The following is a 14,375-nucleotide window of genomic DNA, read 5'->3' as shown; positions in this document are numbered from 1 at the left end:
GGAGAGGAGACTTACAGAAAAAGCTACACTATTATCAGCTACACACTCTAACTAACCCACATACAACAAAGAGTAAAAGGACATCAGACATTGCAGGGTCAAGAGGCTTATTAGAGCCTGCACGTCCCTGAACGCCTTGGCCTCCAGGGTGGTACTACTGAAAGGGGGTGGAAGCTTCGGAGGTAGAGCCCAGTGGAAGGCCCTAAAGGGAGAAGAGGACCCAATCTCTCCTTCTGCTTTTCTGTCTCTTGGTCATGAGGACCATTCCACTTTACCACATGCTCCCACCATGATGTGTTCCTTCGTCAGAGTCCCACAGCAATGAGGCAACAGGTCACAGATTAGAAACCTCCAAAACTCAGAGCCAAAATAACCTTTCTCTTTCTAAGTAGATTATCTCAAGGTATTTTGTGAGAGTAACAAAGCGGTGGACAATACATAGGACAGGTGCTTCCTAAAAATTCAAGATAAAAACAGAAATAAGCTAAGCTGGCAGCCCATCACTAGCACGTGCATGCTGAAAATTTGAAAGCGGGCCAAAAAGGTTAAATATATTTATAAACATCACATTTCTAACATACTCATATTTCCAAAATTTATCAAGAAAGTAGACAAGAGAAAAAAATGATCACTTAGATGAGAATATCTATGTACTTGTGTCCATTAAGATAGAATCTCAAGTGCTTTTTCCATCTGCCAAAGAAACAATCCGGGTGCTGTGGCTGCCTCCACTTATCAGGGGCAATACAGCAGCCGGGGACACAGCCTAAAAAAGAAAGAAAAAAGAAAAAAGAAAAAAGAAAAAAGAAAAAAGATGAAAAAAAAGATAGAATTTCAAAAACATAAGAACAATCAATTAGTTTCAAAAACTAAGGCAAAGGAAGCATTACAATTTACACACACAACAAAGAAGTCGATCTGCAAAGTAAACTAAAGGCAAGTACAGTAACGGTAAAGAGCTGAAACGGACATCTAACCAAGTCATATCCTTCCTAGAGATTCTGCCCACACCTCCAGCTTTCTCACATACTATTTAATAAAATAGCTACAAGGACTTAAAAGGTAAACATTTTGAAAGGCTAAAGAACCAAACCAAGAGATCACCTGCTGAACATATAACAAGAAGCAAGAATTTCAAGCCTGAGTTTGATCAAGATAACTACATGCTAAATCAAAAGAACCAACATTCTTGTGGGAAAATAACAGAATCCAATACAATAAAACCAAAATAATGAAAATAAGAAAACGACTTGTATGGTTACATCAAGACAATGAACCAGGGGCTGGAGAGATGGCTCAGGGGTTAAGAATACTGGCTGGGGGTTGGGGATTTGGCTCAGTGGTAGAGCGCTTACCTAGGAAGCGCAAGGTCCTGGGTTCAGTCCCCAGCCCCGGAAAAAAAAAAAAAAAGAATACTGGCTGTTCTTCCAGAGGTCCTGAGTTCAATTCCCAGCAACCATGGTGGCTCACAACCATCTGTAATGCCCTCCTCTGGTGTGTCTGAAGATAGATACTGTGTACTCATATATAAATAAAATGAATAAATCTTTTAAAAAAAAAAAAGACAATGAACCATAAAGGATCCAGATATCTGATCAAACATAACTCCTAAGTTTGTGTGAGGTGAAATAAAGACGTCCCTCCCCAAAGTAGTTGAGCCTTATCTTAGCTGAAGTCCTGAAAAGAAAAGCTGGCCCTCCTGGAATGAGAGAATTCTTCCTGCCTGACCTATAGCAAGGACATCTGCTTTTTCCTGCCTTTCCACTGGAACTGGACTATCACCTCTGTGGCCTCCAGCCTACTAGATTAGACAGACCCATGAGCTCAGCTATTCTGATCCTCAGGCCTTACACCTGGACGGCAACTCTACCATCAGCTCTCCTGGATCTCCAACTTACGAACTGCAAACCTTGTAGGCTTCTTCAACCCTCTGAACCTAGTAATGAAGTAGTTCATGAATTAGCCTTAGTAATGAATCTAGAGTTGTTTATACCACTGGACTGCTTCACTGCAAAGCCTGGCCAGAGTTTTACTTCTAAAACATGGAATACTGCTATTAAAAATGTATCTAAAAACCAGGGACTGAGTAGAGACTGGAGGGATCTGACATACATGCTAGGAAAAGCCCAGAGTGCCATGAAGGAGCTGTGAAGGGTGGTGTGAGTCCAGTGGGGCTTGTGGAAAAGAATAGAGCCACAGGGCAAACCATCATCTCAGAAAACACGTCCATCTCTATCAACAGCATGAATGAGAGTCTAGCTCAGTGACAGGAAGACCTTGCCTGACTCGCACAAGGCCCTACACTTGGTCCTCAATGTCACTTTAATAAAATGTAAAGAAAAGAAGAAAAATGAAACTTAAAGGCCAACCCACTATGTTTTCTGATGGAAACAGTAATAGGCTTTTGAAAACCACAGTAGAGACCTGAGATGGAGCCAGGCAATGCTGGCACAGGCCTTTAACCCCAACATTCAGGAAGCAGAAGCAAGCAGATCTCTGAGCTTAAGGCCAGCCTGAAATACAGAGTGAGTTCCAGGACAGTCAGGGCTACACAGAGAATCAGTCTTAAAACACAAAAATAAAAACAAACAAATGAAAAACAACAACAAAAAACTTGGTTGTCCTCAGTGAACTAGATTGTTGGGGGGAGGGCGGCAATGGGGGGAGGATAGGGAGGGGAACACCCATAAAGAAGGGGAGGGGGGAGGGGGATGTTTGCCCGGAAACCGGGAAAGGGAATAACACTCGAAATGTATATAAGAAATACTCAAGTTAATAAAAAAAAATAAATAAATAAATATCCATAAAATTAAGAAAAGAGAAAAGATATCATAGGCAAGAACCTGAAATAGTCGATCATTCAGAATCAAGAACTGAAACAAATGAAATATAGACATGCTCACCTGCTAAAAAAAAAAAAAACAAACTTGGTTGTGTCTGGACCTGAAGGTGGGCGCACGCTTTTGATTCCAGCACCAACAAAATACAAGCAGGCAATCTCTGTGAGCTGGAGACGAATGGCCTAAGAGGGAATTCTAAGCCAGTGAGCCAGAGCTAGACCCTTCTAGTTCATTTAAAACAAGAGAGAGAAAGAGGGAAAGAGAATGAAATGAATTTAGATACGGACTAGAGATGGTTCAGCAATTTAAAACCCTTGTTGCTCTTACATAGGACCTGGTTTAACTCCCAGCACCACATAGTGGCTCACAGTCATCTATAACTCAGTTCCTCTTCTAGCCTCTGCAGACACCAGGCGTACAAGTGGTACATACATATACATGCAGATGAAACATACATATAAAATATATTTTGAAAAATCATTTGGTTGTGTTCCAACACTCTATGAAAAACAAGAAAATTCAGTATTGAACTAAAGAGACTCTGAAACAGAATGTTGAAGGCACAAGTTGGGTTCTGACAACTTACGGTAAAGTTGGTAAACTAAAGAAAGGTGAACTAAAGTACTACTAACCAAAAAACAACTATAACTGGATGACTTGGAAAATCCTTAGGACTGTCCACATTGTAAAGATGAGATAGCATAGTCTGAAAAAAGTATCAAGGGTATAGCAGAGCTATCATTAGATACTAATATGAGCAGAAACACTGCCAATTTCAACTAAGAAGATTAAAAACAGTACAAAACAAAGAAATCCGCCTGACTTCTTACAATCCACAGATGGGCCAATAAGATTATTCCTAAGATATCATCAGGACTGACTCTTCACTGTCGAAGGTTAGGGGCACCATCTTGGTTTCAAAAGACCAGACAGCCTTTACCTGAAGCCTCAAAGCAAAAGAGCACTAAAGGTTCACAGGGACAAGACTGCTGCCTAGGCTTACAGGAGTAGAACCCCTGTAGGTCTGCAAGAGAATATAAAACCAGGTTACTACTACTGTACCTTAAAATATAATGGCATTTCCTTTGTTAGCCTCTGGGCTTAGCACTTCCTTCTCAAGGATGGAAATACCCACTCTGTGTCTGTACCACTATTACATATGGTTTCCCAAGAACTTTTGCCTAAAAATGACTTATACCTTCAAACCTTATCTATATTTGACTTAGATGAAATTTAAATGATACTAGTCTTTATACCTGATGGGAAAATGAATATACTAGGAAGAAGGTATGACTGAAGTAGAGTTCTTTTAGGTGTTCATGGATAAAATGTTATAGAATAGACGTTTACATCCCCAAATTCCTATGTTGGAGCTCTAGTCCTTAATCCTAGCACTCAGAGAACAGAAGGTGGACATTGTGAGTTCAAGGCCAGCCTGCTCTCCATAGTCAATTCCAGGGTCTGGGCTTCAAAGTGAGACTCACTCCAAAAAAGTAAGTATAGTTAAATGATTAAAGAAGGGGGTACGGTAAGGTCCTTATCTGGCAGGATCAGCATCCTCGTAAGACTAGCAGCAGAAGGCTCAATCTCCTCTTCTCTCCTTCTGGGTACAGACACCCAAGAGTGAGGGCACAAGGAAGACAGCATCTGGAAACCAAGAGCTCTCACTAGAAACTACATCAGCCAGAGAGACCCCTGATCGTAGACACACAGGCCCCAGAACTCAAAGTAAATGTCTGCAGTTTAAGTCACTGGATCCATAGTATTTTGTTGGAACATCAGGACAGACTCAAGAGCAAAGGCACTTAGAGACGAATCCTCATATATTCCAGATACTGGAACTTTAAAGTGACTACTATAAATATACACAGAACAGAAAAACTATTAAAAAAAATCAACGGAAATTCCAGAATTAAAATAAATACGATTAAAGTAAAAATACTCTTAAAAGAAAACTGGCAATGAAGAAGAGTCAATGAAGCTGAAGAGTTAAAGAGTAAGTGTGGTGGTCCCAGGCCTCAGGAGCATCACTTGATCCCATTAGTTCAGGACAAGCCTAAATGACACAGTAACTCTTGTCTCTGAAAGACATAAAGAATCTTATGCAGCCTGGGGGGGAAAAAAAAAATCAACAAAAAAGGAACAAGTCTCGATGATCACTGAGGCTCTACTAACAGTCTGTGTATTTGTAATTTAAGAGTGACCAGGTGTGCTAGCTCACATCTGTAATCCTCTAATCTCACTCAGGAAGTTGAAAGCCTGAGTGCCAGAGGTCAAGGTCAATCTCAGCTACAGAGCAAGTTCCAAGCCAGCCTAGGCTACATGAGACTGTCCAAGAGAGACACAGAATTAATGAAACAAAGTATATAAATAATAGCAAAGAGGTTCCAAATTTGACAAAAAAAAAAAAAAGAACAAAAAAAAAAAAAAACCAACATTAATGTAAATAAGCTCATGGGGCTGGCAAGATGACTCAGCCGTTAGAATACTTGCTGCTCTGACAGGACCTAGGTTTGGTTCCAAACACCCACATAATGGCTCACAACCATCTGTAAATCTAGTTGTGGGGCACGTGGCACCCTCTTCCTTGCACACCAGACACATACACTGTGCACAGACATACATGCAATTAAAGAGTCATACATATCAGCCTTAAAAAATAGCAAAGCATGCTGGCTCACACCTTCAATCCAAGTACAAAGGGGAAGAAGTGGGCAGATTTCTGTGAGTTCAAGGCCAGCCTGGTCTATATTGGGATTCAGGAATTGCCACACAAATCATTTAGACTCCAGTCTCAGTTAAACAGAGCTGGTTTATTGAAAGCCCACTCCAAGACTGATGGATCGTGACTAGGGAGCTGAAAGCTACTACCTCAAACGTTTCTCAGGGCCAGCTTATAAAGAAAAAAACCCACAATGAGCCCATACACAGTATGGCAGGGTGGTCAGCCCTGACTCAGAATAGTCTGGCTAGCTAGACAGAACAGTTCTAACTGACCGTAAGTGGAACTTATGGTTGTGGAATCTCAAAACATAACAGGGTATTTATTCAACATGATCCTGCTCTGACTCTCGTCAATGATATGAAATAGTTGACAGATATATTACAACAACATTATAAATAGGTGGCAGGCATGGAACAAAAGGGCTCTAACTATGCTGGGGAGGGGGAGGGTGCGCAGGTCTCAACAGTCTATATAATCAGTTCCATATCAGCCAAAGCAATTTAGTAAGACCCTGTCTCAAATAAATATATAATTGTTTTAACAAAAAAATGGTAAAACATAAAACCACACCTACGAGGTTATAGCATGCCAAATGTAAAATTTTTAATGGGATATTTGTTAAGATGCAAAACTAAATATGAGAAAAAAAATTACACACCAAGAAAACAATATAAGGGCTGGAGAGATGGCTCAGCAGTTAAGAGCACTACTCTTCCAGAGGTCCTGAGTTCAATTCCCAGCAACCACATGGTGGTTCACAACTATCTGTAATGCGATCCGATGCCCTCTTCTGGTGCATCTGCAAACAGCGACAGTGTATTCATATAGATAATAAATAAATAAATCTTTAAAAAAAATAAAATAAAATAAACTATTTTAAAAAAAGAAAGAAAGAAAGAAAACAATATGAAAGACTCCTATCTCATCAAATGGGGCAAAGCACAGAGGAATATCTTCAAAGGGTCAAAACAGAAGACTGGCCACTCAAAATTTTATACCCAGCAAAAATGTCCTTTAAGATGAATGCAAAAACACACTCTCATACACACTTACAGCTTCTGTCAGAAACAGAACTATACTACAAGAAATTTAAAGAAAATTCTTCAAGTTGCAAAAATAGTATCAGAAGAAAACTCAGTTTTTCAGTGAGAAGAAGTTTTTCAGTTTTTCAGTACCAGATATGTATACAGAATTTTAAAAAGCCTTCTCTGTACTCTTTTTGTTGTTGCTGTTTGTTTTGTTTTTCTCAGACAGGGTTTCTCTATGTAGCCCTTGCTGTCCTATAACTGTACACCAGACTGGCCTCAAACTTGGAGATCCACCTAGCTTTGCCTACCGGGTGCTTGTACTAAGGGTGCAGCCACCACCCAGCTCTTCCTTGTAACTTCTTTAAAACACATAACTGTTAAAATCAAAATCACAATCAATTGTGGAATATAAACATATGCACGTATAACATATAATACTGATAAATTAACTTACGGAATCATAAAACCTCTTACAATTTAAATACAGTGCAATAGTATTAATTCAAATACACCATTGAAGTCATTTTCTACATTCTACAGCAGCACAGCTGACCTTCTTTGGATCCAAATAACAGAGAATGAATTTTTCCTGCAAGGCATCATACTGAGTCTAACACTATCTACCTGCGGACAGGTCCTTATGCCTCTATGAGCAAATCTGTTTTGTTTATTTAGGTATTTTCTGGTTTGGGGGTTTTTTTGTTTTGTTTTATTTTTGTTTTTTGAGGCCCAGGCTGGCTTCAATCCAAGATATTCCTGCCTCATACTCTTCATCTTCATTATTTCCAATACATGCTATGCCACCACAGATGGCAACTTTTGATCTTAAAAAGGAAAAGTTTTGTTAGTTTGGTTCTGTTTTGTTGTTATTACTGTTGTTTTTAATGTGTGTAGGTATTTTGCCTGCATATAAGTCTGTGCACCATGTGTATTCCTGATGTCCATGGAGGCTAGATGAAGGCTTCAGACTCTGTAAGTGGAGTTACAAATGGCTTTGAGCCACCATGTGCTAGAAATTGAACCTAGGCCCTATAGAAAAACACCCTGTGCTCTTAGTTGTTGAGCCATCTCTCCAGACCAAAATGCAAACTTTTAACAACGAAAAACAGAGCTGAAGAAGGGGACAACAGGCCTGAACACAGCAAACTACAGAGCTAAACAGATTAGCCTGTGATGTTCTTCCTCCTCAGCTTACCAAGCTGAATCTCTAACTACAGCACTCCAGGTTCACTGGACAGCTCACACATACAAACTTGACAAGCAAACTGACCTTGGCTTCCTTTACTCCTTTCTTTCCTTTGACAGTTCCCTCCGAAGGTTTTGTCTTCTCATTCTTCTTTACTGTCTCATTTACAGGCTTTTTTCCACTTGATATAACCCCAAAGAATTTCCGAATGTCCTAAAAACAGAAGAGAAACATGTAAATATTAAATATATAATATTCTAGTTTCAGTCACTAACAAGACAACCTTACTCAAACTGGTCTAACCAAAGTCATCTCTCCAAAGCAAGGTCATATATATTCAACAGCATTCTTTTTATAAATAAAGCCATCTGATAAAATTACCTGAATTAAAAATAATTTTTCTGGGGTAGGAGAGATGGCTCAGCAGTTAAGAACATGGACTGAGTTCCTGAGGTCCTGAGTTCAATTCCCAGCATGGTGGCTCACAACCATCTGTAATGGGATCTGATGCCCTCTTCTGGTGTGTCTGAAGACAGCTACAGTATAGTTGTATACATAAAATAATATTTTTTAAAAAATAATTTTTCTAATGTAAAGTAATATTAATCCTCAGAATATAACCAAAAACAAGGCAAAAATAAACAAGTAAAACTTTGGTCTAGTGGTGGTGGCACACATCTTTAATCCCGGTACTTTGGAGGCAGAAGTAGGTGGATCTATGAGCATGAGGCCAGCCTGGTCTACAGAATGAATTCTAGGAGAGCTAGGCTACACAGAGAAATACTGTCTCAAAGAAAAAAAAATTAATAAAGAGTCTGAAGAGATAGATGGCTGAATGGTACAGCACTTACTGCTCTTGCAAGCGAGCTGAGTTAAATGGCTTACAACCACCATCTAACACCAGAGGGTCAGATGCCCTCTGGCCTCTATAGGCATCTGCATGATGTGGTACACATAAACTCACACAGGTACGTGTACACACACACACACACACACACACACACACACACACACACAGACACTAAGCCATTTTTGACAATGACAGCACAGTTCTGAGAGGCAGGTCGAAGGCAGTGACTGGGAACGCATACACCAATCCCATCATCCCAGGCGGATGAGAAGACTCCACTCAGCACCACCCACAGTCACAGGATATATACAGCCCAGATCATTCTGAGAAACTAGGAATGTTGACAAGATTTTTCTCTACATAATTCTTGTCAAACTCTAAGAGAAAGAGTGCCTACTATAATATGCTCTTTAATTACATGAGCCTGGGTTAAACTACAGAATTTGAATTAATCACACAAAAACTTTACAATATAACTGAACATTAAAAGCATTCAGTTTCCTTATTATTTAACATAGACATTGTCCTTCCTTTCCCTTTTTGTTTTATTTTTATTTGGTTTTGAGACAGGATTTCACTATGTATCCAGTTATACAGGAACCCACCACATAGGCCTGACTGACCTCCAACTCATAAGAGATAACCTGCTTCTGCCCTCACCCCCAGGTGCACACCACACACTCAAACCCTACCTTTCTCCAATTTAGTTCTGAAGAAACAACTATAGAAAGGAACAAACCGGGTTTGGGGATTTAGCTCAGTGGTAGAGCGCTTGCCTAGGACGCGCAAGGCCCTGGGTTCGGTCCCCAGCTCCAAAAAAAAGAAGCAAAAAAAAAAAAAAAAAGAAAGGAACAAACCTTAGAATCAAGAAGCCTAGGTTCATTCTACTTGTGTGATCTTGGACAATTCCTTAATACCTTAATCTGTTTTCTGATAAGCAAAGCACATTCATTATACCTACCCTTTATAAAATGTAAATATGCATCTCTTATTATTTTGGCTCAGCAAAAAACTTCTTCAATTCATTTTGAGATATTATCTACTCACATCACTGAAATATCCCATTTTATAAACTATTTATAAGCAAAGGTATAGGATTTCATATCTTCCTTTCCAGATCTCCCACCATATAAAAAGTTCTAATTTATTAACTAAATCTAAGTTTAAAAAGTATTGCTGGGGTTGGGGATTTAGCTCAGTGGTAGAGCGCTTGCCTAGGAAGCGCAAGGCCCTGGGTTCCGTCCCCAGCTCCGAAAAAAAAGAACCAAAAAAAAAAAAAAAAGTATTGCTGCCAGGTTGGTGGCATGTGCCTGTAATCAAAGGGTAGAGGCTGGAACATCAGGAGTTCAAGACCAACCTTAGCTACACGGCAAGTTCCAGACTCGTTTAGGATATAAGAGTTTCTGTCTCAAAAATAAGCAAACAAATAAATGCATAAAGAGGAAGTCAATGTAATGGCTCAGCAAGGAAAAGCTGAGCTCAGTCTCTGGAGCCCAAGGAAAGGTAGAAACAAAGAAATAACTCTACAGGTTGTCCTCTGACTACCACATGTATGTGGCATATGTGCTCCCACATAAGCATCTCTCTTTCTCTCTTTCCCTCCCTCTCTCTCTCCCTCCCTCTCTCTCTCTCTCCCTCTCTCTCTCTCTCCCACACACACACACATATAATAATAATAATAATAATAATAATAATAATAATAAATAATTTAAAAGTAAGTGAATAAAACAAGCCTATAGCCCTTGGCTATAAAACTCCAAAACAGACATCTGTGTCAAGTGGTGAAGAATATGGCAATAAAGAAAGTCACAGTCATAGGTATAATTTGCCAAGAACTGAGCTTGAGGCTGACTACTTTATTGCTTCTGAAGGAAATGACAGTTTCTAACCAGTCTCACTCTTTAAAATGGTACAGTGATTTTTTCACTCAAACTGGGGGTTTCTTAAAAACACATACAAAGGAAAGAAAAAGAGAAAAGGACAGAGAAGAGACAGTGCCAGTGACTCCACAGAAACAGCAAAACCCTAAGTTAATAATTAGGAAGCAAACAAGACAGCTTGGCGGGTAAAGACACCTGCTGTCAGCCCAAGGACCTCAGAACTAAAAACTACACAGAGAAAGGAGAGAACCAACTCCCACAAGCTGTCCTGGTTTCTCCAGCTATACAATAGCACATGCACACATACATACACAGAAAGAAACAAAATAGAAAAAAATATGATAATTAGGGTTCTGGTTTTCAACTTGTTTTTTACACCACAGACTGAAGAAAACAAAACATTGAGAATGAAAGGACTGGCAGGACAGTGCAAATGTAGGAACGTCTGCCCTGCACTTTGTCTGCTCACAATCCTTCTCTTACTCCACCAGACTCCTCAATCCCCAAACTGACAGCAGCACCAAGGTGACAGCACTCTCATCTATCTTCATATACACTAAATCTACACTTTTGCAAAGTTTTCACTAGAATGGAAGCTATCTCCATCACCAGTGTAGAACTGTTTCCACTGTGAGACAGTGAGGCCGTAAGCATAAACATGCAAGGTGAGTGACTTAGCTTCTGCAAGTCACCTTACCCTCCCAAGTAACACTTCCTGTCCAGTGTTCCAGGTCCTCAATGCCTTAATGAAATGCAGAACAGGCCAAGTCACACACCAAATAAAGGGTCAGGCCCTCTCTCAGCTGCCAGTGAGAGTTCTGCTGAGAAGTGAGTTAGAAAAGAACTAATTTTTTTTCACATTTATTTGTTCTGTATGTGTGAACATGTACATGGGCACACATCTGTGGAGGTCCAAGGACAACTTTCAAGAATCAGTTCGCTCCTTCCACAACATGGGTCTCAGGAATCAAACTCAGGTCAACAGGGTTGACTGCAAGTGCCTTTTGTCAATAATTAATCCAGGCAACCCAAGAAAAAGAAATTATTTTTAAATTTACTTTTATAATTTTGACAATGACCTTCTAAGCGGACTAATATGATGTTCCAGCATCCATAAAGACAGATTTCCCAGGCACCGCCGTGCCTGTAACCTCATCTGTAACTTCACTCAGAAGGCTGAGGCCAAAGAAATGTTAAGTTCAATGCCAGCCAACTACCACAGAGTTAAGTGCCTGTCTTAAAAGCAGAAAGTTGGAGTGGACATGTGGTTTAGTGAGCAGAGTGCCACCCTACCAGGCATGAAGGCCTGGGTTCCAGCCCAGCACCACATAAAGGCAGGTGTGGTGCATTCAGGAAGGGGAAGCAGGAAGACCAGTTCAAAGCCAGTGTGAACTGCATAAGCGAGCCCATAACTCAAAAAAATTAATTAACTAAAAATTCTGACTACAGAAAGTGAAACAAAAGATATCATACACAAAAATATGTACAAGAAATATATAATGGGGGGTTGGGGATTTAGCTCAGTGGTAGAGCGCTTGCCTAGCAAGTGCAAGGCCCTGGGTTCAGTCCCCAGCTCTGAAAAAAAAAAAAAAAAAAAAAAAAAAAAAAAAAATATATATATATATATATATATATATATATATATATATATAATGAATGGGCTTCTACAAATCAATGAAAGACAACCAAACAGAAAACGGAATAAAAGCTATAGGGAAATTATAAAAGAAATGTAAATACCAACAAAACATGCACATACCTTTCGCCCTATGATGACATTTCTAAAAGAAATGAGAGAGGATAGACAAGCATATACTTCTCTTGCAGAGGACCTGAGTTTGGATTCCATATCTCATGGCTCACAACTCTGTAACTCCAGTTCCAACAGATCCAAAACCCTCTCTGGTCTCCCAGGTGACCTGATCTCACATGCGCACACACACACACAATTTTTTTTTTTTTTTTGGTTCTTTTTTTCGGAGCTGGGGACCGAACCCAGGGCCTTGCGCTTCCTAGGCAAGCGCTCTACCACTGAGCTAAATCCCCAACCCCCACACACAATTTTTAAAAACGAATTTTAATAAAGTATAAAGGAGCTGTGTGTAGCAGCACACATCTTTAATCCTCTCACTTGGGAGACAAAGGCAGACAGAGCTCTATGAGTTCATGGCCAGCCTACTCTACATAGAGAATTCCAGGCAGAAAGGAAGGGGGGGGGGGATCTGGAGGTGGGAGCAGCTGAGTGTGACCCCCCCCCCTTTTTTTCCCTTGGTGATTATTAGTTTAAAAAACAGGGAAATTCAAGCAAGACAAAAAATTCAGGCAAAACTCACACAAAAGTTACATTTTAGCAGAGATAATGAAAAGTAAGTAAATTTCTCATGTCTTACTTACAGCAACTGGACATAGACTTATGTCTTTTGATGAGCCTGTGAGGTAAACAGTTAAATATGGTAAATAAAATTAGAACATGGGCTGGAGAGATGGCTCAGCCAGTTAAGAGCACTAACTGCTCTTCCAGAGGTCCCGAGTTCAATTCCCAGCAACCACATGGTGGCTCACAACCATCTGTAATGAGATCTGATGCCCTCTTCTGGTGTGTCTGAAGACAGCTACAGTGTACTTACATGTAATAAAGAAATAAATCTTTAAAAAAAATTAGAAGATAACCCCATTTTAAATGAGGAAGTAGAACAGATAAGACAAAACAAGGTCTTGAGAAATTCAACACTTACTAGGGAAGCAGAGACAGATGGATCTCTCTGGGTTGGGACCAGCCTGGTCTACAAAGTGAGGATAGTCAGGGCTACTCAGATGGATCTCTGTGAGTTAGAGGCCATCCTGGTCTACGAAGTGAATTCAGGATAGCCAGGGCTACTCAGAGAAAATCCGCAGGAAAAAAAAATCCTTCTGTCAATTTAGGTAGCACGCCTAAAACCTCTGAAACTGAAAGCTGATCTTCCATGTCCAAATCCCGTCCAACCTTCCACTCGACTCTGACCACCTAGCAATACCTCCTAGTGACACCGGCCTATTCCCGTACGTAACTCTAAGGACTATGCAAAAACAGACATAACCTACCATTAACAACTTTTCCCTTGACCTACTTGATCTATACACTTAGAGGATGGCATAGTGCCGAGGACTCAAGATGCAAAGTGAGCACCCTTTATGAGAAAAAGGCTCTTGTGAAGCTCTTTTGGAGACAAGTGAGTATCTAAAGACTCTATAAGTATCTAAAGGCGGTATGGTGGGAAGTCAATGGCAATCATAAGGCCATCAGAGTACCAGAACCGCCTGGCACAGGACCTGAGGGACACCGCCTGAACCTGGCCTTACCATGACTGTCAGGTGCATCAGGTGGTAGTCATCAAAATTTAAGCTTGGCAACACTTCTACAGGTTCTACACACAAGGCCTGAACTCTAGATAAGCAGGGTGCAATATTTAATGATCACTTGGGCTCAGAGAGACTTGTCTGTTGACAATGCTGTTACATCTGTTTTTACACCACTTTGGGTCAACCAGGCCTTCTGCTTCTCACCTCCCAAACACAGATACCCAGGCAAAGCTCACCAATAAGCAGAAAAACAAGGAAGCCAGCTTTAAGCCTTCATAAAAATATGCAAGCAGATCTCTGCAAATGGAGGGAACGAATAGCTCCGGCTGGGTGAAGGACTACCTGCTAGTGATAACGCTAAATGAGAAGACATATCAAAGAAGGAACAAGGAAGGAGGAAAAACATAAAGCCATCTCCAGCAAAGTGATCTTAAAGTTGACAATGACGGTGTAAGTGACTAGACAGAGAAGTGCCTCAAGACATGGAAAGGTGGCACATGCCTTTAATCATTTCAGAGCCAGCCTGG

General features: G+C 40.3%; 1 protein-coding gene and 1 non-coding gene across 2 annotated transcripts in view; one reads left to right on the top strand and one right to left on the bottom strand.

Moving 5' to 3' along the window:
* Rfc1 (replication factor C subunit 1) overlaps positions 1-14,375 on the bottom strand; it is a 74,872-nt gene that overhangs the window by 48,558 nt on the left and 11,939 nt on the right. Inside the window, 1 exon segment of the mRNA NM_053547.1 lies at positions 7,864-7,992. Within this exon segment, the coding sequence (NP_445999.1) occupies positions 7,864-7,992 (129 nt within the window).
* LOC120096833 (small nucleolar RNA SNORA77) lies at positions 639-767 on the top strand. Its single transcript, XR_015637769.1, has one exon. It is a non-coding gene; the product is annotated as a small nucleolar RNA SNORA77 (small nucleolar RNA).

This window comes from Rattus norvegicus, chromosome 14 (assembly GCF_021556685.1).
Source record: "Rattus norvegicus strain SHRSP/BbbUtx chromosome 14, alternate assembly SHRSP_T2T, whole genome shotgun sequence".
In the NCBI taxonomy this organism is placed as follows: domain Eukaryota; kingdom Metazoa; phylum Chordata; class Mammalia; order Rodentia; family Muridae; genus Rattus; species Rattus norvegicus.
The sequence above is the reverse complement of the archived record's forward strand: the minus strand, read 5'-3'. Positions and strand labels throughout refer to the sequence as shown.